This window comes from Eschrichtius robustus, chromosome 2 (genome assembly GCF_028021215.1).
Source record: "Eschrichtius robustus isolate mEscRob2 chromosome 2, mEscRob2.pri, whole genome shotgun sequence".
NCBI classification, from domain to species: Eukaryota; Metazoa; Chordata; class Mammalia; order Artiodactyla; family Eschrichtiidae; genus Eschrichtius; species Eschrichtius robustus.
Genome location: NC_090825.1, coordinates 176503307 through 176526680, shown reverse-complemented (window position 1 = coordinate 176526680; position 23374 = coordinate 176503307). Strand labels below are relative to the sequence as shown.

Genomic DNA, 23374 nt, shown 5'->3' with positions numbered 1-23374 from the left:
GCGGCTTCAATCCCTGGTCGGGGAAATAAGATCCTGAAAGCTTTGTAGCTCAGCCAAAGAAAGAAAGAAAGAAAGAAAGAAAGAAAGAAAGAAAGAAAAGAAATTTCAACTGCGCGAAAGCGGTGGGGTTTATTTATTCCAGTACACATGGCCGCTTTGTGACTTTCTGTGGGAAAACCATCTATCATTCTCTGATCGGTTACCAGTGGCCTCTGCTGATTAACCTGTGTATTTTTCTCTTATGGACACTGCAAACTGTAACATTCCTCATGGGTCTCCATTGTCGCCGGGTGCCGGAAAGTTTGAGCCGAATTCTTATCTAATCTCTAAAAACAGATGTAAAACTTCTTGACACAGTTTTGTAACTATGTAACTCTATCTTACTTTTTTTCTTTTCTTTATTGTTATTTGATTATTTTATGACTTAGTGTCCTGTTACGTTCTCTTGGCCTTATATTTCTCATCCTTAGAAAAACCGATGTGAGGGACTTCCCTGGTGGTGCAGAGGATAAGACTCTGCACTCCCAGCACAGGGGGCCCGGGTTCCATCCCTGGTCAGGGAACTAGATCCCACATGCATGCCACAACTAAGAGTTTGCATGCCACAACTAAGGAGCTTGTGTGCTGCAACTAAGGGGCCCACCTGCCGCAACTAACACCCGGCGCAACTAAATAAATAATTTTTTTAAAAAGGAAAAAAAAAACTGATTTGACCTTTAAAAAAGTTTATTGGACATTTTACCAAAATTAGGTTTAAGGTAATTTTTTAAAAAAATAATCATGAGTTCAAAGCAACGCGCTGGTGACAAAGCACCTCAGTGGGTAGCAGACGGCCAGAGCTGGGGTTTGGACCGGAACAAACCATTCATCCCGAAAGAATGTGGAATGAATCGGCAGTCCCCATGTGCACCTGTCTCGTGACCAAATGACTACTGGTGCCATCCGGGCAGTGGCGATTGTTCCAGAAAAGCATTCTTGGGAAGATTCACACAGAGGAGCAACTCCTGGGGAGGATGGAGCCTGGAGTCTAGCAGCGTCTCTTTCCTCTCTGCTTCCTTCAGAGAATTTCCTCAGCTCAGCAAGGACTGGTGTCCAACACATGGTCCAGGACACTTCTCTTCTTGCAAGGGGAGACCCCGGGTTCTGCTCTGTTCCCCCACTAGGGGCCAGGGGTGGAGGCTGGCACGGGTGGGGAGGGAAGCTTGGGTGAAGGTGCTTGGGGCATCCCGGAATAGTGTTGCGTGTGCATCCCTGCCTGCCATCGCTCCTTCTGGCCCTGAGGAGCCACTCTGAGGGCTGGCTTTCAGATGTCTCCCTGCTTCTTCTCCCACCAGCGTCAAGTTCATCAACAAGATCCAGTATGTGCACAGCTTGGAAGATCTGGAGCAGCTCATCCCCATGGAGCACGTGCAGATCCCAGAATGCGTGCTACAGTGAGTGTCCCTGGGCCATGGGAACGCCCCCCGCCACCTCCATCCCCATTGCCCCCGGGCTGCTCGCCTCTCAGCTCCCTCTGCTCAGCCCAACCGAGCTGCCAGGGAACCAGACCTGGCTGGGAAAGCAGAAAAGAAGGAAATACAGTGAAACAAGCTCCTGTGAAATTACAGAACACAGCGGGCCTGGCTATCTAGTGCAGGCCGGGGGCCAGTGAGCCCTGGCCCCCTGGCTTGTCTTTATAAATAAAGTTTTATTGGCACACGGCTACACCCATCCATTTACAAACCATCCACGGCTGCTGTCGAGCTACAACAGAATCGAGAGGTTGCCACAGAGACTGGCCTGCAAAGCCAAAAATACTGATTCTCTGGCCCTTTACAGAAAAACTTTGCCCTGATGGAGGGGCCTGTAGACCAAACCCACGTCAATGAGGGGGTTGCTTTATACTGGCTGTGTTCGGGGCTGATGCAAAAAATGTCCGCTGAGCCGCATCTACTCCAGATGCTGGAATATACCAACCAAACAGATATCCCCTGCCCTGGGGTAGGGTGGGCGTGGGCAGGCTCGTAAAGCAACTGCAGGAAACATAAAAAAGACCAGTAGACCCATCAACTCCGGCTGTCCTTTCTGCTCTAAGACCTGGTGTGTATTCTGATGTGACAGTGAGATTGCTTCCCTGTTCCCAGAGGGAAGGGGATTCCCAGGCTGCAACTCATGTGCTTTCCTTTCTCTCTCTTCCAGGTACGAAGAGGAAAGGCTCAAGGCCAGGAGAGAAAGGTCTGTGCGGAGTGGCCTGTGCCCGGGCCAGGTTAGGGCTGGCGCTGAGCCGGGCCCACAGCTGGGGGGAAATTGGTGGTTTCTGCTCAGTGGGGACCCATGTCATGCACGCACGTAGCTCAAGGCCCTGTCCTTCTCTCAAGGGCTTGGAGTCAGGTCCAGGCTCAAATCCAGGCTCCCTCACTTCGTCACAGTGACATTAGGCAAGTGAAAAGTTCACAGCCACCCTGAGGGTTATTGTGAGAAATCAGGACCAATGTAACCCACCGGACAAAAATAGTGGACTCCATAGAGAGTTCTCCTAGTAATCCTGATTACAGTGGGGGGAACACAACCCGCTCCATGCTCGCCCCTGCCAGACTTAGCCCAGAATCGCCCCTTCACTGACTTATTGGCTAATTTTCGAGAGTGGCAGTGCTCACAGAACTTCAGGACTATTTCGGTCCCACCCAGTTATGGAGCCCCTATACCATTCCTGTATCCTTTCTCATCCCCCCCATCCCCACCCCTCCGCCCCAAGAGGAGGGCAGGGCCAGGATTCCTAAAAGCGTCTGATAGACCGGGAATCCGAGGCTCAGAGAGGGCAAGGCACCTGCTCAAGGCCACACAGCAAGTCTGAGAAAGAGTTGGGGCTTTCAGTGAGTTGAAAGCATGCCAGGCCCTGTGCCAGCCTGGGGGAGACTGAGGCGATTAAGACTGAGTCCTGGTCCAGAAGTTTCCTCAAAGGGCAAAGGGGAGGGTTGCCTCACCGAGTGAGGAAAGCAGATCCTGGGGCAGGACAGGTGATGTCGGCAGATGAGACACATAATGAGAAAAATTACGGCGGCTTCACACAGCGTCGTTTAATAGTGATGAGTGTGAGTGGAGTGGAAGGGGGCGTGGAGGGCAGCAGGACCCGCCATCCCACGCCTTCCAGGGAGTTTTCCTCCTTCCCCTCCTCTCTCTTCTCTACTCCCTCCCTCCCTCCCCTTCCTCTTTCCTTCCTTCCTGTCGTTTTTTTGTTTTTTGTTTTTATATCTTTAGTTGCGGTAAAATACACAGGACATAAAATTCACCATCTTAACCATTTTTAAGTGCACAGCCCAGTGGCATTAAGCACATTCACATTGTTGGGCAACCATCCCCATCAGACACCTCCAGAACTTTCTCATCTTCCCAAACTGAAACTCTGTCCCCATGAGACACTGACTCCCCAGCCCCTCCCCCAGCCCCTGGCCCCCACCATCTACTTCCTGTCTCTGTGGATCTGACTCTCTAGGACCTCGTGTACGTGCAATCAGACAGTATTTGTCCTTCTGTGTCTGGTTTATCTCACTGAGCATCATGTTCCCAAGGTTCATCCACATTGTAGCAAGTGTCAGAATCTCGTTCCTTTTTAAGGCTGAGTAATATTCCAGTGTGCGGATAGACCACATTTTGTTCATCCATCACCTCTCGATGGACACCGGGGTGGTTTCCACCTCTTGGCTCTTGTGAATTGTGCTGCTGTGAACACGGGTGTACAGTTATCTATTCAAGTGCTTGCTTTCACTTCTTTGGGGTGTATATAGACCCAGGAGTGGAGTTGCTGGATCTTATGGTAACTCGATGTTTCATCTTTCGAGGAGCAGCTAGAATCTTTGCCACGGCGGCTGCCCCATTTGACATCCTCACCCCACCAGCCATGCGCAGTTCCAATTTCTCCACAACCTCGCCAACATAGTAACAAATGTTCTACGTTTAAGGTAGCGGCCATCCTGCGAACTTCCCTGGCGGTCCAGTGGTTAAGACTCTGCGCTTCCACTGCAGGGGCTGTGTGTTCGATCCCTGGTTGGGGAAAGGAGATCCCGCACACCACATGGTGTGGCCAAAAAAAATTCTTTTTTTAATTTTAAAGGTAGTAGCCATCCTGATGGGTGTGAGGTAGTCATGTCTGTTGGTCTGGCTTCTTTCTTTTCCTCCCTTTCTCCCCACCCCCAGGGCCCCCTCTCCTCTGTCTCTCTGTCTGAGTTACGCTCCTCCTGTCTCCTGAGCCTTAGCTATGGATGGGAGTAGAGAGATGACAGGACAAGCAGGGCGCCCACCTTCCAGAATCACAGCACATGGGCAGCAGCGTCCAGGGAGCAAGTGCATGAGGCCCCTGCGGCGGCGATAAGCTGAGATAAGCGCACCCAAGGAATGGCCCACAGCCCCTCCCCCTCCCCCCCCCCCCCCCCCCGCCAACCATCTGCATCCACCTTCATGAACCCCTGGCCATCCCATCATGCAGTCCACCCTCTGGGCCCCCGCGTTTCCCCGGGGGCAGCCAAACCCTCTCCTGATCGCTGTCGGGACATGGTGGGTCCAGACAGAGGGGCCAGTGGGAGCCGAGAGCCCCTGGGCCCACTTGGCTGTCTGGTCATCCCTCGTCACCTCTTTCTGTCCCCAGCACAAGGCCGCAGCCAGAGTGCGTCCTGCCCAGGTCTGAAGAGAAGGCGGAGGCGGGGCTGGCGGAGGACAGGTAAGTGTGTGCAGGTGGCCACAGGGCCAGAGCCCACACCCGCGGGGGGCTGCTGAGCCCAGGGAACCTCAGATGAAGGTGATCTGACATTACCATGGTGCTGAAGTAAGACCACCACTGTGAATCGGCCAGCATGAGACCCATTCCATCGAGCCATTTTAATGTAAATTTAGTGCATCCGTAGTTTTGGGCAACCAGCACCTTTTCCAGTTCCAGAACATTCCACAGCCCAGAGGGAGACCCTGTACCCTGTTAAGCAGTTGTTCCCATTCCTATCCTCCTCCTTCTTTTTCTCCTTTTTTTTTTTTCCCCCCCGGCTGGGCCGCGGCATGCGAGATCTTAGTTCCCCAACCAGGGATAGAACCTGTACCCCCTGCAGTGGAAGCATGGAGCCCTAACAACTGGACCGCCAGGGAATCCCTCCTTTTTTTTTAAATCCAGCAACTCTCTACTGAAAGTCCTTTAGTGCCTCACCCTGGGATGTGTAGACAGACGGCACGACCCCCTCCCTGGCCTCTAGAGGCCTCTCCCACCTTTCCTGTCTCTTTCTTCAGGTCTGCCTCCCTTGTCGTACCCTCCTTCTCCTGTCCTTGAGCTCCTTGAGGGCAGCGGTTGCATCTTGGGACCACTGCCCCCTCCTCCTCCCACCCTGCATCCAGCACAGGCCAAGCACGGGGACCAGGGGCAGCTGATGTGGCCGAGAGACCAAGATCTGCTCTCAGATGAAGGTTCCAGCTGGTGACCTTTGTGCAGGTCCCGGTGGATGGGTTCAGCCTTCCCAATGGGTGGACCTGGAGCAGCAATAGTGATTTCATTTTGTGGCAGCAAAGGGGCTCGGCCATTCTCATGACTGCCTGTCCTGGCTCATTTGTTACACAGCTGACACGTGCTGACACTTGCTTTGTGCCAGATCAGGGTGAAGCCATATTGGCCCTCATGGGGCTCATGGCCAAACGCCAAGGCTCCCCAAACAGGCAACTAATGCTGAGACGCCTTCCTTTTCCCACAGGTCTGCTCTGGCCACAGAAGATCAGGAAACAAGGTGGGTGGGAAGCGGGGCGATCTTGGCACCTTTTTTGGAAACATTCTAAGTGGAACCTACCCTGGGATGAGTGCCTCATGACTTATTGTTGATGGGGGGAGGATGCTGCACCAGGGAGGCAGGGAAACCGTGGTTACCATGACAACAGGGCCTCCTCTGGGGCCAGGCAGCCAGTCCCTGCTCCACTCCAGCGGGGCGTCATTAACGGGAGGCCCCAGAGCTGAGCCACACGGCGGCCCTGACTGAGATGTCCACCCAGAGCCAGGCCCCCTGAAGCCCAGGATTTTACTCAGCTAGAGGGGGCACTGTCTGCCCACAACCTATCTCAGTGTGTCTGCCTGGCTCTGCATGCCAGGAAAAGCCTCCCTGTGTGTCACGGGTCCTGGACAGCACCCTCGGGGGCAGTGGTTTGCTAGAAGGACTCACAGGACTCAGCAAAGCTGATCTGCTCACAGTCATGGTTTATTAAAGTGGAAGTGTGGGTACAGCTCAAAGTCAGCAATAGGAAAAAGAGCGTGGGGTGGGGTGAGGGGAGACAGGTGCACGCTCCCAATTGTTGTCTCCCAGGGGAGTTGTTTTGGGACAGCCCTTTATTCTCCCAGCAGCCAGGTGTGGTGATGCACACCAAGTGTCACCAACCAGGTGTGCTCATTTGAGCCCTGGTGTCCAGGGTATTTACTGGGGGTCAGGCATATGCATGGTGGACCACCCACGTGGCTGACCTTAGTCTCTAGCCCCTCCAGAGGTTGAGCTGATACCACATGGTCCATGGCTCCTGCCTTAAATCACATTGTCAGCAGAGACTATCCAGGGTGACCCCAGGTCCCAGGCAAACAAAGATACTCTTATCAGGAAGGACGTTCCAAGGGCTTAGGGGTGACCTCCCAGAAGCCAGGCAAGGGCCAGACCTTTCTTTGGAACCTGCAGGGTTAATCCTTGACCACACACTCTGCTACAAATATGTTACATGGCCCGGTCACATGCCTTAATACTACCCATGTGACCCAAGGAGCCCCAAGGTGAGAAATAAACATCAAAAATCATCTTAGACCAGTACTGCCCTGGGGACACTGAATAGAAGCAAGTTCTCAATGCATTTCTGACAAGACCATCTCAGTCCTTCTGGAGCTGAGTTCCCATCCACAGACACAAAACACGCAAGGAAATCATTCACCATGAGAAAAAGTCGGCGGGTACAACAAATAGCAGCATTAGACCTCCTCCTGGAAATCCTCAGGTAGAGATGATAAAAACAACCATGTTTAAAATGATTAAATACATAAAAGAAGGAATGGTTGGGAGCAATGGATGGATGGACAGATGGACAGACAGGTGGACAGGTGGGTAGGTGGGAGGGTGGATAGATGGATGGATGGATGGATAGGTAGATGGACAGGTATATGGGTGGATGGGTGGATAAACGGATAGATAGATAGGTGGATGGGTGATGGATAAGTGAATGAATAATGGATGGATGGATAGGTGGATGGACGGATGGATGGATCGATGGGTGGATGGACGGATGGATGGTGGATGGATGGGTGGATGGGTGGGTGGGTGGATGGATGGACAGATGGGCTGGTGAGTAGATGGGTGAGATGAAGCCTCCCTCCAGTCTGATCGAGGGCACCAGCCCTGGGGCCTTGTTCTTTGGCTGGGGCACCAAGAGAGAAGTCCCCTTCAGGACCACACCTAGAAGGTGGGTGACAGGTGGCAGACCTTGAAAGGCAGGTGCCACTCTTGCTGCTGAGGGCACACCAAAGCCGATTAGATCATTCTTTTGGATTCCCCACGCATGAAACATTTTCCACTTTCTTTAAATACAATAATAATAACTTGACTGTGTTTCTGCCTCTCCAGCATGTCCTGAGGTGACGTGAGCATAGAGGAGGACACGAAAGAAGATCCCAGATGCCAGGAAACCTCTGTCGGACGCCCTCTGACCCTGGATCTTGTCCCCACCTCATCCTGAGTCACAGTCTCCGGGGGTGTCCGTCTCCTCCATCCATGTCTGAAACCCAACATCCTTTCCAGCTGCTTGAAAACTTTTTTTTTAAATGATGCAGTATTAGTGCGTTCTGGAAAAGGACTCAGTTCTCCACCCTCCCACACTCATGAGCTCATGGCCTAGAAGAACAAGAAGCGTTGAGCATGGCCTGTGTGTCCTTGGTGGCCTCAGAGACCCCCCCACCACCACCACCACACCACTGCACAGAATCCTGGTCAGGACCCTTCTCTTGCTTGTCACCTGGTTCAGGTTGGAGCCACAGATGCCCATCGACTCCCTGGCCGGGTCTGGATTCCTTCTTGTGCCTTTCCTGCCAGAACAGCCCCCGCAGCCCTGGGCATCTGGCCTGGAAACTCAGCCCCCACCCCCAGCAGCACCGTGCCCCCCGGGCACTGCCCAGCCTTTGAACTCACAGCTTTTCCTTTGAACAGCCCTCCCCTTGCCTCCTATAACTTCCACCTTCTTAGGGAGCATCAGAGCCCACAGCACCAGTGAGGGCCGCTGATAATCATCCTTGTTCTACGGTTGCGAAACCACATCCCCCTCAATCTAGAACATTCTCAAGCCCCTTGAACGCGGAGGCCACGCCACAGGGCAATCCCAATCAATACCTCCTACCGAGGGAATGAGCCTCCCCACTTCCCTAATCCCCCCGACAACACGGGGTTGGGATGCGCCCCTTGGGCTCCCACCAGGAACAGAGGCCGAGAAACCAGTGCTGAAATAAGCTCATCCCAGAAACGCAGATCGAGAAAAAGGAAGATACAGGGTACTGAACGTTCGAGTATTACAAAGGTCACTGGGGAGAATAAAAACCAGCGGCCTGGATGCTACGACCACCTGCATTCAAAGGAAGCAGATATCCTTAGGACAAAAAAAAACATTTTTCTAATGTGGTCGAAACGCCAGTCAGGTGGGCGCTAAAGGGAGTGAGTTCCCCATCTCTAGAGGCATTCAAGAAAAGGCTGGACGGTACTTGCACAAAGTGGTCCTCTGCGGTCCCCTCCAACCCTGAGAGTCTCTGTTTCTATGAATCTGAGCAAAAGTCGAGCAGGTGCATTGTCCGGCCCCTCTTGGCTCTGTAGCTGGCTTCTTAGCGGGTGTCATCCAGGTTTGGTTGACCCTCCCTCCCCCAATAATTTCCCAGTAGGAGATTCTTGGCCTCAAAGGAGATGTTGAATGCTTCTCCACCTGGGACATCAAGGGGGTGTGTTTGGGGTTATCCCAATGGCAGGAGGGAGCCAGTGGCGTTCAGTGCTGAGCGAAAGGGACAGCAGTGCTTCCTGCATGTCAAGGAATTGTCCCACCCCAAATGCCAGTGGCTCCCGCCTTGGAAAATTCGGGGTTTCTAAGCAGCCTCGGGCCTGCATCTTCTGGAACCCAGCACTGCTCCTGTGAGGCCAGGGCATTTGGGCGTCTGGTGGGGTTTTTTAATTTGTGTTTCTGCTCTGTTTCCCAAATGTCAAGTAAAGGACAGGGACCGTGTTCCAGGCGCAGATGAGTTACATGGAGCCTGAGGCAGGAGAGGCTGGTGGATGGGCCTCTGCAGGCTGCCCTCCGAAAGGCCGCTCCATCCTGGGCCCGCTTGTCCCCCACCCCTGCCCAGAGCGCCTCCTTTTCTAAAAGGTGCCTGGGCACCTGCCAGGTCACCCCGAACTCCAGGTTCAGGTGGCTGGCTCTGCTCAGCTGAGAGGGACACGTGACCCGCGAGACCCGCAAGTCCACAGTAAATGCAATAACTGCTGGAAAGCCGGTGCTCCACTGGAGGAGAAAAAGGAGCCCGGGATAGGAACAGATGCATTCCACCTAACCCGACAATTACTGAGCGGCTGCAGAGGCGACAGAAGGACGAAAGAGGCAGACCCATCCCGCCCTCAAGGAGCCTGCAGCATAACAAGAAATTCCAGCACGGACCCCCTGGTTCACCGTGGCCCACCGACCACCCCTCCGGACCACCAGCAGCCATAGACAACGGGCAAGTGGAACCAAGGACCCCAACCCAACTTCACAGCCCCTCCAGAATAGAGAGAGACCCCCGGGGTAGCTGTCTCTAGGTCGGCCACCTGTCCACAAGTGTGTGAAGTTCTGAGGCACAGCTCCGTCCATACGGGGCCACTGTGTCCTCGGTAGCACCTAGGGCTGCTACCCACACCCTCTGAAATCGGCTTTGTGAAAGATTTGTATCTGCGGGGCAGTTTTTGGCTGAGATGCAACGGATGTCGAGCCCTCCTTGTAAAGGAACATTGCGTTTTCCTCTTGTGAGACACGGGATGCATCATAAGTCCCTCCCCAAGTCGTAGTTCACACACCCATCCTTCCGACGGCGAGTTTTGTGGTTTTTAAAAACAAAAACAATTCATTCTGATTACTGTCGTGATATGAAGGCATCATTTCCATGAGCTTTGGAGGATTTTTATGTGAAATGAATAAACTATCACTGAGAAGGGAGGTTTGTGACTTTTGTCCACGTCCAAGGGATGTGGCACTGGTCTTGGTCGCGGTGCGGAGGGAGGAGCTTTCACGGGATGGGAGGGGGCACAGCTCAATGCCAAGCGACCTCAGGCAACCTTGGGTGACTTTGGGCCATGGCCTATATCTCCTCTTGCTTCTATCTCCCATCTGCAGAATGGGAGCCCCGGCTGGGTTCTTCCCGAGGCCCCTTTTGGCTCTGCCTGTCTGTGATTCAGGTTCCTTTCCTGTCCCCAGTCTTCTCTGGAATCAAACTTAGTCAACAGTTAATAATATTAATTACTAGTATTAAGCAATTCTCCAATCCCGGGCAGACACCAGCTGGATGTCCTACAAATTTATCTCAATCCTGACACTACCGGTTTGGGCAGACCTTACAGGCTAAGGGTTCAGCCCCACAAGACGGCCCTGACTTCAGACACCAGTCAATCTCAGGTCCTAGAATAGGGTACAATTCAGCAATAGTCAGATGGAAGAGATGCAAAAGGTGATGTGTGGGGAAGGGGGCGGAGCTTCCATGCCCCCTCTGGGCACCACCCTCCCAGCACCTCCCTGTGTCCACCCACCGGAAGCTCTACAAAAATTGTTTGGGGATTTTCATGGAGGCATGATGGATTACACCACTGGCCGTTGACGAAAGTTCCGTCCCTCTAATCCCAGGGTCAGTGGGGTCCCCTGGCCACCAGCCCCGATCCTGTGGTTATAGGGCGTTTCCAAAAGTCACCTCGTAGCATAAACTCAGGTGTGGTTGAAAGGGCTTGTTATGAAAGCAAAGGATGCTTCCTTCATCTTTATTATCTGGAGCCATTTCAGGCACAGAGGACATAAGACCAAATATTATCATAAAAGGGACTTCCCTGGTGGGCCAGTGGTTAGAACTCCACGCTTCCACGGCAGGGGACACGGGTTAGATCCCTGGTCGGGGAAGTTCCACATGCTGTGCAGTGTGACCAAGAAAAAAAAATTTCCAAAAAAAAAAAAGTATATATCAAAAGATGTTCCCTCTTCTGACGTAGGAAATTACAAGGGTTTTAAGGGCTGTGTGCCGGGAACTGGGAACTAAGTCCAACTATGTTTCTTATTATAAATCATAATATCACAATAATAATAACAGTAGCAGTAATAATAATAGTCTGAGTCCAACCTAGCACAGGCCCCATGTTACTGAGAGGGGGGTCTGAGGCAGAGAGAGGGTATGTGGCTCAGCTGGGGTCACCCGGACCCTGAGTGATTGGTCTGAGGTCTGATTCTGGGCCACCCCTGGCCACCCCATCGCTTGGCTGGAGACCCACGACCCTCTGCCAGCTGCAGGACATAGGGGGCTGTGCCCCTCAAAGGGTCAGAGTGGACCCTCCCATGTCAGGTACAAGAGGAGTCCTCCCGTTGTCCCCGCCCAGGATTTTGGGACCTGCTGGTGGCAGGGATGCCAGGACAGGTGTGAGGTCCACACAAAGTCACCATCAGGTTGATGGCGGGAGCTGGCAGGTGCCAGCCCACCTGCCTCTGCCCTCCTGCTCCTCTGATGTCCAGTGAGGTGCCCTTCACCCAGCGAGAAGGTCGCTTCACGGGGGCTGGGAGGGGGCCTCAAGTAGAGGGGGCGAGCTGGCATGGAGGCGGCGAGGAAGAGGTGTTGAAGATGGCAGAGCTGGTGCTGGGATCAGGGGGTGCCCTCTTTGGAGGGGATGGACCCGCCCCTTTTTCCCACCCCACCGAGTCTCTGATTATCCTAAGGGGGTTCTTGCGAACCTCATTCATCCATTCGTTCATCCATTTGCTGAGCACTGGGGATCCCGCAGGGCCCAAGCACCCCTTATGTTGCTCCCAGCCCAGTGGGGGAGCTTGACACAGGGAACCAGAGCCTCACTGGGGACCAGGAGGAAAGTCCAGGAAGGGTCCCTAGAGGGAGGGTCCTCGGTGACTGGAGACCAGAGAGAGAAGTAGCAGTTAGCTAGGCCAATGGGTGGGCGGAGAGGTGTCCCCGGCGGAGGGCTCAGCAAGGGCAAAGTCCTGGAGGCCAGACAGAGCTGGGTGAACCAGGAGCAGGAAAATGAAGGGCGGCTGGAGTGCAGGGGGGTGCTGGGGGGAGATTTTTACTATTAGCGGCATTCAGCACATTCACAATGTTGTGCAGCCATTACCTCCGGTCCAGAGCTTTTCCATCCCCCCAAAAGGAGACCCCGTCCCCATTAGCAATCACCCCCCACCACCCCTCCCCTAGCCCCTGACAACCAGGAATCCAGTCTCTGTGGATTTGCCTGTTCTGGACGTTTCACACTATGGGACAGGATGGTCACTTTTAATAACCTTGGACCAGTGGGCTGTTTGAGGATCGGCAGGTCTGCCCTGGGAGCCCATGTGCCAGGGTGAGCCGACCATGAGGCCTCCCAGCAGTGCCCTGCCAGGGCCTCTATCTGGGCATGTCACCATGTGGCTTGGGCCACATGCCCCACAAGGAGGCTCCCAGGAAATTCTTGCCACTGAAACTGAGCCAGAGGTCACACCCAGAGCTGGCTTTCCCCCTGCCTACGGGGCAGCTGATGGAGCTCAGTGTCACAGGTCCGGCCACGCTGAGCTGCCAAGAGAGGCAACTGAGACCCAGAAGGGGCTGGACGGGGGAGAAGGGGGTGGGAGCCAGTAGACAAGAACCCTGTCTTGGCCATTTGCTCACTCTGCCCCTGGTGGCCACCTTTGAAGTGAAGGTCACTGCTCCCAGTGACCTCTCCTGACCTCTGTGCCAGGCGAGTCCTGCCTGAGGCCACTAGGTGAGAGTCCATTAACCAGTCACCAACAAGATCCATCACTTTCTGTCTCCACCACTGGTTGGCCCTCAGCAGCTGTCTTGGCCACAGCGGGTCCTGCCGGTGGAATCGGGGGGGTGAGGGAGGTCATGGGGGTCCAGACAGGGCAGGGCCTGGGCGTGAGGACAGTGGGCTTCTTTTCTTTTCTTTTCTTTATTTATTTTTAGTTGTGGCATGCAGGATCTTTGTCTTTAGTTGCGGCATGCAGGATCTAGTTCCCTGACCAGGGATTGAACCCGGGCCCCCTGCATTGGGAGCGTGGAGTCTTAACCACTGGACCACCAGGGAAGTCCCTGTGCTTCTTTTAAATGCAAATAAGAATGGGGAGGCTTGTGGCAAAGGAGAGTTGAAACAGAGGAAAGACAGCCCCTGGTCTGGGTTTTTACAAAGCTCCTCCCTCTGGCCGTCATACAGAGGTAGTTGGTTTAAAGAAAAACCAGTGCCAGACAGTTCAAGCTGTAAAACCGGATTGTACTCAGGAGCCATTGCAATGGCTCCACTCCTAACGCAGCACAGGCAAGAAGGTTCACAGCCAAGGAGCTGGTGGGGTCAGTGGACAGAGAATCACTAGGAGGAGACGTGAGGGGTAAGGGGGGGATTCTGGCTACATTGACTTAGCAGATTCTTGCTGAAATCCCCTCGTGCCGGTGGCTGGATTCAAAGATCTCCTGCCCCTCCCTGTTTCATTCATTCCCTCTGCTACCATTTAGGGAGCCTCTGCCTTTTGTGGACCCACCCTTGTTAGGCACCCGGAACACATCAGAGAACAAGACACATCTGGCCCTGCCTGCCCAGGAGGGAATGGGGATCCAGAAAGGCTTCCTGGAGGAGGGGACGGACGTCCAAGCTGACACAGGATGGCTTAGTCAAAGTTAGCCCAGGGGAGGAGGATTGGGTAAGAGGAGAGGGGTTCCTGGAAGAGAGAACAGCATGTACGAAGGCCCTGTGGCAGCAGCTCTGAGTGCTGAGGGACAGGTAAGTGATGGGTAGGGCAGGGCATCCTCCCTTCATAAAGCCTCCTGGAGGTGGAAGCCCAAGGCCAAAGAGAGCCTCCCTCCCTTGGTTGGGGCCAGCAGCCTCCCTTTATAAAGATGAGAACAGGTGAGGCACAGAGAGGCAAGGGTGGGGCCTGAGCTCCCCCAGGTGGCAAGTGGCAGAACCAAGATTCAAATGCAGGATTCTTAACCAGGGGTTCTTAAAAGTGTGTCCAGTGTGGGTGAGGGTGGTGGTTGCTGAGACCCTTTCAGGGGGTCTTCAAGGTCAAAATCACACATGAGCAAAAGATCCATTCAAAGTGCAAAGACAGGGACTTCCCTGGCGGACCAGTGGTTAAGACTCTGTGCTCCCCTAAGATCCCACATGCCGCACAGTGTGGCCAAAAATAAAAATTAAAAATTAAAATAAAATGAAAAATAAAACAAAGTGCAAAGATAGACCAATGGCCTTTAATGGAGCAGAGAATGAAAGAGAACAGGCCACCTTCATAAACCTCTACCTGCCCAGTTCAGGTGTAGGACAAAGAAGACTACCCACGATGACCTAAAAAGGCGAAAAATCCTCCTCTCTCTGTGTGAAGCTGGGTTTTCTTCCTATACATCAACCGAGACAACTACAGAAATGGGCTGAACGACAAGCAGATGTGAGAATCCTCCTAAACCAGATATTAAAGAGATTTGCAAAAATGTAGAATATCACTCTTTTACCTAAAAAAATTTTTTTTAATTTCAACAAGATGAATTTATTCTCTGACAGTTCTGGAGGTGAGGAGACTGACACGGGTCTCACGGGGCTAAGATCAAGATGTGGGCGGGGCTGGTTCCTTCCGGAGGCTGCACGGGAGCATCAGTTCCCGCCTTTTCTAGCTTCTAGAGGTGCCGCATCCTTGGCTCACAGCCCCGTCCTCCATCCTCACAGGCAGCAGCGGGGTATCTTTCTGAACCTTCTGCTGTAGCTACATGTCCCTTCCCTGTGATTGTAGCTGGAAAGGTTCTCAGTTTTTTTTGTTGTTAATTGAGGTGAAATTCACATAATATACAACTAGCCATTATTGTAAAGTATACGATTCAGTGACATTTAGTGCGTTCACAATGCTGTGCAACCATCACCTCTAATTCCAGAACATTCTCATCACCCCAGAAGAACACCATATAAGTAATCACTCCCTATTTTCCCTCTCCCAGCCCCTGACAACCAGGAACCCACTCTCTGTGTCTGTGGCTCTGCCTGTTCTGAACGTTTCCCGTCAATGGAACCACACACTGTGTGTCCTTCTGTGTCTGGCTTCTCTCTCTGAGCACTGTGTTCTCAAGGTCCATCCATGTTGTAGCGAGTGTCAGTGTTTCACCCCTTTTCATGGCTGAATAATATTCCATGTGTGGATGGAACACAGTTTGTGTATCCATCATCTGTGGATGGACACTTGAGTTGTTTCCACCTTTTGGCTCCTGTGAATTATGCTGCTATAAACATTCATGTAGAAGCTTCTGTGGGGACATATGTTTTCATTTCTCTTGGGTAGACACTTTGAAGTGAAATTGGGTCATAAAACCGCCAACTGTTTTCCACAGCGACTGTCCCATTTTCCATCCCCACCAGCAACACACAGGGTCGCCGTTTCTCCCCATTCTCACCAACACTCTTTATCGTCCATCTCTTTGACTATGGCCATCCTAGTAGGCGTGAGTTGTGTCTCATTGTGGCTTTGATTTGCATTTCCCTGATAATCAGCGATGCTGAGCATCTTTTCACGTGTTTGTTGGCCATGAGTATATCTTCTTTGAAGAAACGTCGATTCAGATTCTTTGCCCATTTTTAAATTGGGTCCTTTGTCTTTTTGTTGTTGACTTGTAAGAGTTCTTTATATATTCTGGCTAGTAATCCCTTACCATATATCAATATATGACTTGTAAAAATTTTCTCCCACACCCTGCTTTGTCTTTTCACTTTCTTAATAATGTCGTTCAATGCACAAGAAATTTTTAATTTGATCAAACCCACTCCCTTAATTTTTTATTTTTAAAAAATGTTATTATTTTTCATTAAAAATATTATATTTGGGACTTCCCTGGTGGCGCAGTGGCTAAGAATCCGCCTGCCAATGCAGGGGACACAGGTTCGGTCCCTGGTCCGGGAAGATCCCACATGCCGTGGAGCAACTAAGCCCATGCGCCACAACTACTGAGCCCTCATGCCACAACTACTGAAGTCTGCGCGCCTACAGCCCATGCTCTGCAACAAGAGAAGCCACCGCAATAAGAAGCACGCGCACCGCAACGAAGAGTAGCTCCCGCTACACGCAAGTAGAGAAAGCCCGCGTGCAGCAACGAAGACCCAACACAGCCGAACATAAATAAATAAATAAATTTAAAATATATGTATTATGTTTATGTGACCATGTAGTGATCAGTTGTCTTTTTTTTTTTTTTTTAGTTGCAGCATGTGGACTCTTAGTTGCGGCATGCGGGATCTAGTTCCCCCACCAGGGATCGAACCCAGGCCCCCTGCATTGGGAATGTGGAGTCTTACCCACTGGACCACAAGGGAAGACCCTGGTTGCCATTTTTTAAAGTTAACAAACCTTTAATTTTTCTCAGTTTTAATGTATAACGTAGTAAATATTATCCATGATGATAATCCATTTAAACAAAAGCTCCCCGGGGCCTCAGTCCTTTTCAAGAGTGGAAAAGGGGTCGTGAAACCAAAAGGTCTCCTCTGGTGGGGAGGCGGGGTGGGGCATGTGGTCCCATCTGGTCAGTAAGGGGGCGGGGATCAGCAGGGCCCTGCCTACCCCACCCCCTAGCTGCTGAGAGGCCTGAGGCCAAACGCAGTGACGCCAGCCCTCACATGGGCGCCCGCTGAACAGCCCATGGTGTCACGCTGAGATTTCCTGGCGGCCAGGGTCACCAGAACGAAGCTTAAGCTCATCTTGGCATCAACCCCCTTGGAAAAGGAAGTCCCCTGCCGTGTGGAACCTCTGGGGCTGGCCCGCTGCTGTCGCTGGAGACGGGGGAGGGGGGTGAGTTCCTTTTCTCAGCCCCCAGAACCGGCCTTAATGTCAGGGTCAGGCGAGGGGACACACCGGGCTGGATATTTTTAGGGAGGGAAGAGGTGTGGCTGGTTATCTGCCCCGTGGGCAGTCTGGCTAGGAGGGGGCAGGCGGGGAGGAGGAGGAGGGGGGAAGAGGCAGCGGGGTGACTTCCACCCTCACCCCCCTGCCCGGCCGACCCGTGACTAATTTAGGCAAAAGACAGCGTGGAGCTATTTCCATCCAGTGGGAACAGGTGCGGCGCCCCCAGCGCTCTACCCCCCACCCCCACCCCGCTTCACCGCGCCGCCCGCGCTCCCCATAGGCCGTGGGCCGCCTCCCTGGAGGCGGCCTCCGGGCTGCCCCAACCTATAAAGGCGCAGGGTTTTCTCAATGAAGCCGGGACGCACTAAGGAGTCGGGCCCAGCCAGGTACCAGGGAGTCGGGAGTTGGCCTGCCAACCGCGGTCCCCGCCGCTCCTCCGCGCGGAGATGAAGTACATTGTGGGCATCGGAGGGTGAGCGTCCAGGGCCCCAGGCGGACCGCCCCGCGGGGGAAGAGGCGCGGAGCTCGCGGGAGAGGCCGGCCGGGTGCTCTCCTGTGCGGGCCGCGGTGGCCTGGGCAGGAGGCCGGGGAATGAATGGAGGGCTGCCTGGCGACTGGTGTCGCAGGGACCCGATGCCCAAGGTCGGAGTGCGGGGAGGTGTCTCTGCCCTCTGTTCGGCGCAGGGCCGGGCGCGGGGCCCAATTTAAAATTTCCAAATGGAAGTCACTTCCCCATGCCGCACCCCTGACTAGATTCAGGGGGTGGGGGGAATAGAAAAGACTTTATAAAGCCCAGGCCGACCTTCCTTAAGGCGCGTGGGCGGGGAAGGGGGGTGAAACTCCGACCCCAGGGAGGCACGTGGGCAGGTGCTGCGGGGTCCCCAGAATGGCACTCCCCTGACTGTGTGGCACCTGCCTTTGCAGCCACTTCTGCTGACTCCAGGCAGGGGCCTTGCCTTCCTGGAGATTTATTACCAGTAACCAGGCCTTTTTAAGATGATGCCTTGGAAGCATTTCGCATAAGCAGGGCTGGCTTGGCGCTCCCACCTAGGAGGTCGCCCTGGGTCCTCCCCCTCTTGGTTTGATGCTCCCTCACCCTCTTGAAATTCCTAAGAGAGTGAGACCAGGGCCCTCCATTTCTGCACGTTCTGTAGCCGGCCCTGAGGGCACGGTGTATCTTTCAGCAACAAGTCAAATTAACATCAGGTATGTTCTAACCTGCTCTCCTTAATGTATGGGGGTCACCTTTCCCATTGGCCCTTTTAAACGGCTGCAGGTCCCCCCCCCTTCCACACCCAGCTTTCCACCCCTGATTCCTAGGCGAGGGACAACCAGGTCAAGGGGACACTTATTTCCAGAAAGGCCTGACAGTTAGCCTTCTCTGTCCTTCAGCGGCCCCAGTCCAGAGTCCTTAGGGTGACCATCTGTCCTGCTTTTCCTGGGACTGAAGGGTCCCCAGGATTTGGGACTTTGAGCACTAAAACCAGAGACGTCCCGGGCACACCAGGATGAGGTGGTCACCCGGCTTTGCCCATTCCTTTTTTTAATAATCCTTTCCCTTTGTCATAAGGTGATTATCTCTTCCCGGTTTTGCAGTGAATTGCTGGTTTTCCTATCACAAATATTTTTTTCTCCCCCAGTTTGCACTTGCTTTAACAATTTGGCTTTTTTTAAAGCCCTGCTGAGGCTAAGTCACACGTGGGCCTCAGTTTCCTCGAGCTCCGGGCACCACCTCCTGGGTTTGCAGTAACACTGGACGAGTCTGAACACAGAAAGCAGTGCTTCCGTGACCCCAGCCAAGACTGTGTTCGCTTTTTTGTCTGTTTTCATACCCTCTGCCCCCTTTCTCTGTTTCATCAGGCAGGTGAGCACAGGCCCTTGCCTGGCCCTAGTGGGCAGTGGGCAGTAGTGGGCCAGGCAGCCCAGATCGGCTGATTAGAAAGCCTCCTCTGACCTAACATGAATAGAAATACCCTCTTAGCTCTACTGTTTTACAGGCCTGTGTTTGTTTTGCTTTGTTTTGTTTTTGGCCACGCAGCTTGGCTTGCGGGATCTTAGTTCCCAACCAGGGATCGAATCGCGCCCCCTGCAGTGGAAGCGCAGCGTCCTAACCACTGGACCACAAGGAAAGTCCCTACAGGCCTGTGTTTTAGATTTGAGTCTGATCCTGGGGGCCCCTCAGACCCGGACAGGTCCAGAGAGGGGACCCAGGCATCCTCACGTGTATGCTCTCCCCACAGCATGACCAACGGCGGCAAGACCACACTGACCAACAGCCTCCTTAAGTCACTGCCCAACTGCTGTGTGATCCACCAGGATGACTTCTTCAAGGTGGCTGCCCTGGCCGGGGGCGGGGGGTGGCAGCCCCGAGAAGGAGACTCAGGGGAGCAGACCCCTCCCGGGGCACCCTGGGCTAACCCGAGTCGGGAGATCGAGGGACCGGCGATCTCGGTTACTGAGCACCTACTGCGTGCCTGGCACGTTCTCACAGCACACCGGTTCCCCATGGGACAGATGGGGAAACTGCGGTTCCCAGAGGGGGCGTGCCACCTGGGTGGTACCCTTTATCCTCTGCAACTCCACTTTCCCATCTGCAAAATGGGCTCTGAGCCCGCCCTTGATGCTTTGTGGAGGGTGAGGGAGTAACTAGATCATAGATGCAAAATCCCCCCGCTCCTGGTCCCAACAGTCACAAGGTTGGGGAGGGGTTCTGAATGCCAGCCTGGAGCCCCACCCCCACCCCCGCCTGGGACCTCGGAGCCTATGACTATCAGCTGCAGGGGGCCGAGGCAGGCAGGGGCACCCAGACCCTCACTGGGGGCTCTCCAGGCGCTGTCACCCCAGGGTGGGGTAAGGTGGGAAGGCGGGCACTGAGCCCGCGGCTTGGGCTCCTCTGTTTCAGCCCCAAGACCAAATAGCAGTTGGGGAGGACGGCTTCAAACAGTGGGACGGTAAGGACGGACGGCAGCCCCGCGCCCCCCGCCCTCGCTGCCCCATGGCCCCCACCCCACCAACACTCGCTTTCCCGCCCCCAGTGCTGGAGTCCCTGGACATGGAGGCCATGCTGAGCACCGTGCAGGCCTGGATGAGCAGCCCCCGGAAGTTCGCCCGTGCCCACGGGGTCAGTGTCCAGCTGGACGCCTCAGACACCCACATCCTCATCCTGGAAGGCTTCCTTCTCTACAGCTACAAGTGAGCATCTCCAGGTCTGGGCCCCGGACAATCCGGGCCCTCCTAGGTCACCAAGTCTCTATTTTGACAGACAACCTTGCTGGGTGACCCTGGGCAGGACATCATACCTCTCTGGGCCCATCCAAATTGGGAGAGAGGGAGGATTCCATCCTCAGGGTGGGGGGCTAATGTGGGCATAGTAGGAGGCTGGCCGATGCTGGTCCCCTCACTCATCCCTAACCTAATCAGCCCAGACAAACCGCCACACCTCCCCCAACCAGCCCTCATCACCCAGGAATGTCCCTGGAGGCCAAGGCCATGGGGGGTTGTGTACTTTGACCCACGGGTGCTGACCGGGTCCCCTACCCCTGCCAGGCCCCTGGTGGACTTGTATAGCCGACGGTACTTCCTGACCGTCCCGTACGAAGAGTGCAAGTGGAGGAGAAGGTGAGCCTGGGGGCCCTGTCTGCATTCCCAGGTGGGACCAGGAAACTGGGTAATGCCTGCTGGACACACGGCCACCCTGAAGCTGCAGGCTGACGGGCAGCAGGCACCTGGGTGGCCAGTGCTGGGTTCCAGAGGCCCATAGCCTGGGGCCTGGAGAGTGTGGCCCACCCATGCCCTACCCTGGGCATCTTCCAGGCCCACCGGGGAAAATGCTGGAAGTTGGGGCACCCAGGCCCCACCATGGGGCCCCTGAATCAGTGGGGTCCCCGTTCTCAGTGGTGCCGCCCCGACCTAGTTCCCGCACCCCAGGCTCTGCTCATGGCACCACCCTTGGGTGACATGGGTGTTGCTCATTCTCGCCCATCTCCCTCCCTAGTACTCGACACTACATGGTCCCCGACCCCCCCGGCCTCTTCGACGGCCACGTGTGGCCTATGTACCAGAAGTATAAGCGGGAGATGGAGGCCAATGGCGTGGAAGTGGGTAAGTCCCTGAGTAAGATGAGGCCAGCTCCTCCCCATTGGGACCATTTGGGAAACCTGAAAGTCCCTCCTCGAGTCTCACCACCAGTCTCTCTCGCTTTGGGCCCCAGAGGCTGGTCTGTTCCCGCAGGCTGACTCTGCAGGCCAGCTTCCTCCTGACCAGCAGTCCTCCAGTCCTCTGTGCACTGGCCGCCCGCCTCCTGGCGGCAGCCCCAGTAACCCGGGCCGCGGTTGGGCTCCCAGGGCCCCTGACTGTGGCCTTTCTGATTTCAGTGTACCTGGACGGCACGAAGTCCCGCGAGGAGCTCTTCCACCAAGTCCTGGAAGACATTCAGAACTCGCTTCTGAACCGCTCCTAGGTGTGGCTGGAGAGGAGGGGCCCAGCCCCCAATGCAGGGACCCAGACACAATTCTGGCCACCGTACGGCCAGGCTGGCGGCATCCCAGCCAGACACTGCGTGACCATTTCCCTTTGGGGAAGTCTGTACATATGAGAGTGGAGGCCCCACTCACAGCCCAGCATCTCAGGGCCCGGGCATTCTGTCCCGAGATGCTTCTGTAACCTCGATGGCGGCTTACATATTAAACCTGATCCTGTTTTTTAATCGTTGGGGTCCAGCCTGTTGTGTTCGAGGTGCTGAGAGGGACCCTCCTGCCCCGTCTCCTTGGTGCATTGGTGGCATCGGGGGGGCGACACCAAGGGCTCTGGGCAGTTACAGTCTCCACCTGTTGGACCCATGGCAATGTGACCCTGGGTGGCTGCTTGAGGGTCTTTGGGCCTAGCTTCCTCAAAAGGGAAATTTCCTGCCAGCTTTCAAAAAACAGCACAGCACGGCCCAGAGCAGGGGCTGGGAGGTCAGCCAAACCTGAGGGTGCCCGTGGCTCTTAGCTGAGCCCTGCTGTCACTGCACCCCGGCGCCTCCTCCGTGACTGGAGCTGACACCTACTTCTCATGACCCAGGATGCTCGTAAGGACACACTCTCTGTCCCAGGAACCACATCTCCCTGAACCTTCCCTAGAATGTTGGTGAGGCAGTTTATCGTATACACCCATTTCACAGATGGGAAGACTGAGGCTCAGAGATGGTCAGTGGCTTGGGAGCTGAGATTTGAACTCAGGTCTCCTCAGACCCTGTTCTTTTTGCCCAAGGGAGGTTGGAAGGCTCCCGTGGAGACTGAAGACAGGGTGGGGAGGGGGAGGGTGGACGGAGCAGGGGTAGACAGGAGGAGGACAGGGTACCCCGTGACCTGAGGGTGATACCCCAGGGCCAGCCGTGGAACTGTAGCAACCCACCCCACTCAGTCCAGAAGGGCAGGAAAAACCTGAAGTGTAGACAGTTTTGGACAAAGCCATTGAACATTTGGAAATTATGGGGAAAAAAAAAAAACCAATTACCATATGACCTAGCAATTCCACTCCTAGAGAAGATTAACCAAAAGGATTGAAAACAGGTGTTCAAACAAAAACTTGTACATGAATGATTCAAAGTAGCACTATTCACAGTAGCCAAAAGGTGAGAGCAACCTAAAAAGTCCATCAAATGATGGATGGATAAACAAAACATGGTCCATCCACACACAGCCTTAGGAAGAAGGAAAGTCTGACACTCAGTACAACATGGATGAACCTTGAGGACATGATGCTCAGTGAAATAAGCCAGACACAGAAGGACAAACACTGTATGATTCCACGTATATGAAATGTCCAGAACCAGCAAATCCACAGAGATAGAAAGTAGACTCATGGTTGCCAGGGGCTGGGCTTGGGGGGGAAGGGGGGGGTGCGGGAGTGACGGATGATAGGGACAAGGTTTCTTTTTGGGGTGATGGAATGTTCTGGAATTAGAGGTGATGGATGGTTGCACAACATTGTGAATGCACCAACTGTCACTGAATTGTTCACTTAAAACGATTAATTGTATGTTATGGAAATTTCACCTCAATAAAAAGAAAAGGAAGGGATGCAGGGAGGGAGGATCAGGGCACAGGGGCAGTGAGGGTTCCGTGTGCTTTCATGCTGTACTTGCAGTCGGTGGCAAGAAGGCTGTGGGGCGAGGAGTGTGGGTGTCCAGAGCCCTGCCCCTCACTTGCCACACAACACTCCCACTGTCCTCTGAGCTTCCTGCAGGGGCATCCATGGAGTGGGGTCTCCATGTCCCCCAAGGCTCCCTGCCCTTCACCACAGAATGGGCTGG

The 23374-nt window shown here is 54.2% G+C and overlaps 2 protein-coding genes across 3 annotated transcripts in view; both read left to right on the top strand.

The window, feature by feature from the left end:
• Window positions 1–8238, top strand: part of ATCAY (ATCAY kinesin light chain interacting caytaxin) — a 31551-nt gene extending 23313 nt beyond the window's left edge. Inside the window, exons 8-12 of the mRNA XM_068535000.1 lie at window positions 1335–1433; window positions 2179–2214; window positions 4622–4693; window positions 5703–5735; window positions 8061–8238. Of these exons, the coding sequence (XP_068391101.1) occupies window positions 1335–1433; window positions 2179–2214; window positions 4622–4693; window positions 5703–5735; window positions 8061–8238 (418 nt within the window). The remainder of the gene's footprint in view (window positions 1–1334; window positions 1434–2178; window positions 2215–4621; window positions 4694–5702; window positions 5736–8060) is intronic.
• An 8723-nt stretch (window positions 8239–16961) lies between these two features.
• Window positions 16962–21722, top strand: NMRK2 (nicotinamide riboside kinase 2). 2 transcript variants are annotated; one of them, XM_068535034.1, is made up of 7 exons: window positions 16962–17025; window positions 19320–19410; window positions 19982–20030; window positions 20115–20271; window positions 20626–20697; window positions 21074–21180; window positions 21453–21722. In XM_068535034.1, exons 2-7 carry the CDS (start codon window positions 19321–19323, stop codon window positions 21536–21538), a joined length of 561 nt encoding a protein of 186 aa, XP_068391135.1. In that variant the 5' UTR covers window positions 16962–17025; window position 19320; the 3' UTR covers window positions 21539–21722. The 2 variants fall into 2 exon arrangements, with proteins under 2 accessions (XP_068391135.1, XP_068391136.1); XM_068535035.1 differs by lacking the exon at window positions 20626–20697.
• The last annotated feature ends 1652 nt before the right edge of the window (window positions 21723–23374 follow it).

What these genes read in the sequence shown, in the direction of transcription:
- NMRK2 (XM_068535034.1), top strand. Translation starts at nt 19,321, where the DNA reads ATGACCAACGGCGGCAAGACCACACTGACCAACAGCCTCCTTAAGTCA. An exon ending in CGGCTTCAAACAGTGGGACG is followed by an intron (nt 20,031 to 20,114) that starts GTAAGGACGGAC and finishes TCCCGCCCCCAG; the next exon opens with TGCTGGAGTCCCTGGACATG. An exon ending in TTCCTTCTCTACAGCTACAA is followed by an intron (nt 20,272 to 20,625) that starts GTGAGCATCTCC and finishes TACCCCTGCCAG; the next exon opens with GCCCCTGGTGGACTTGTATA.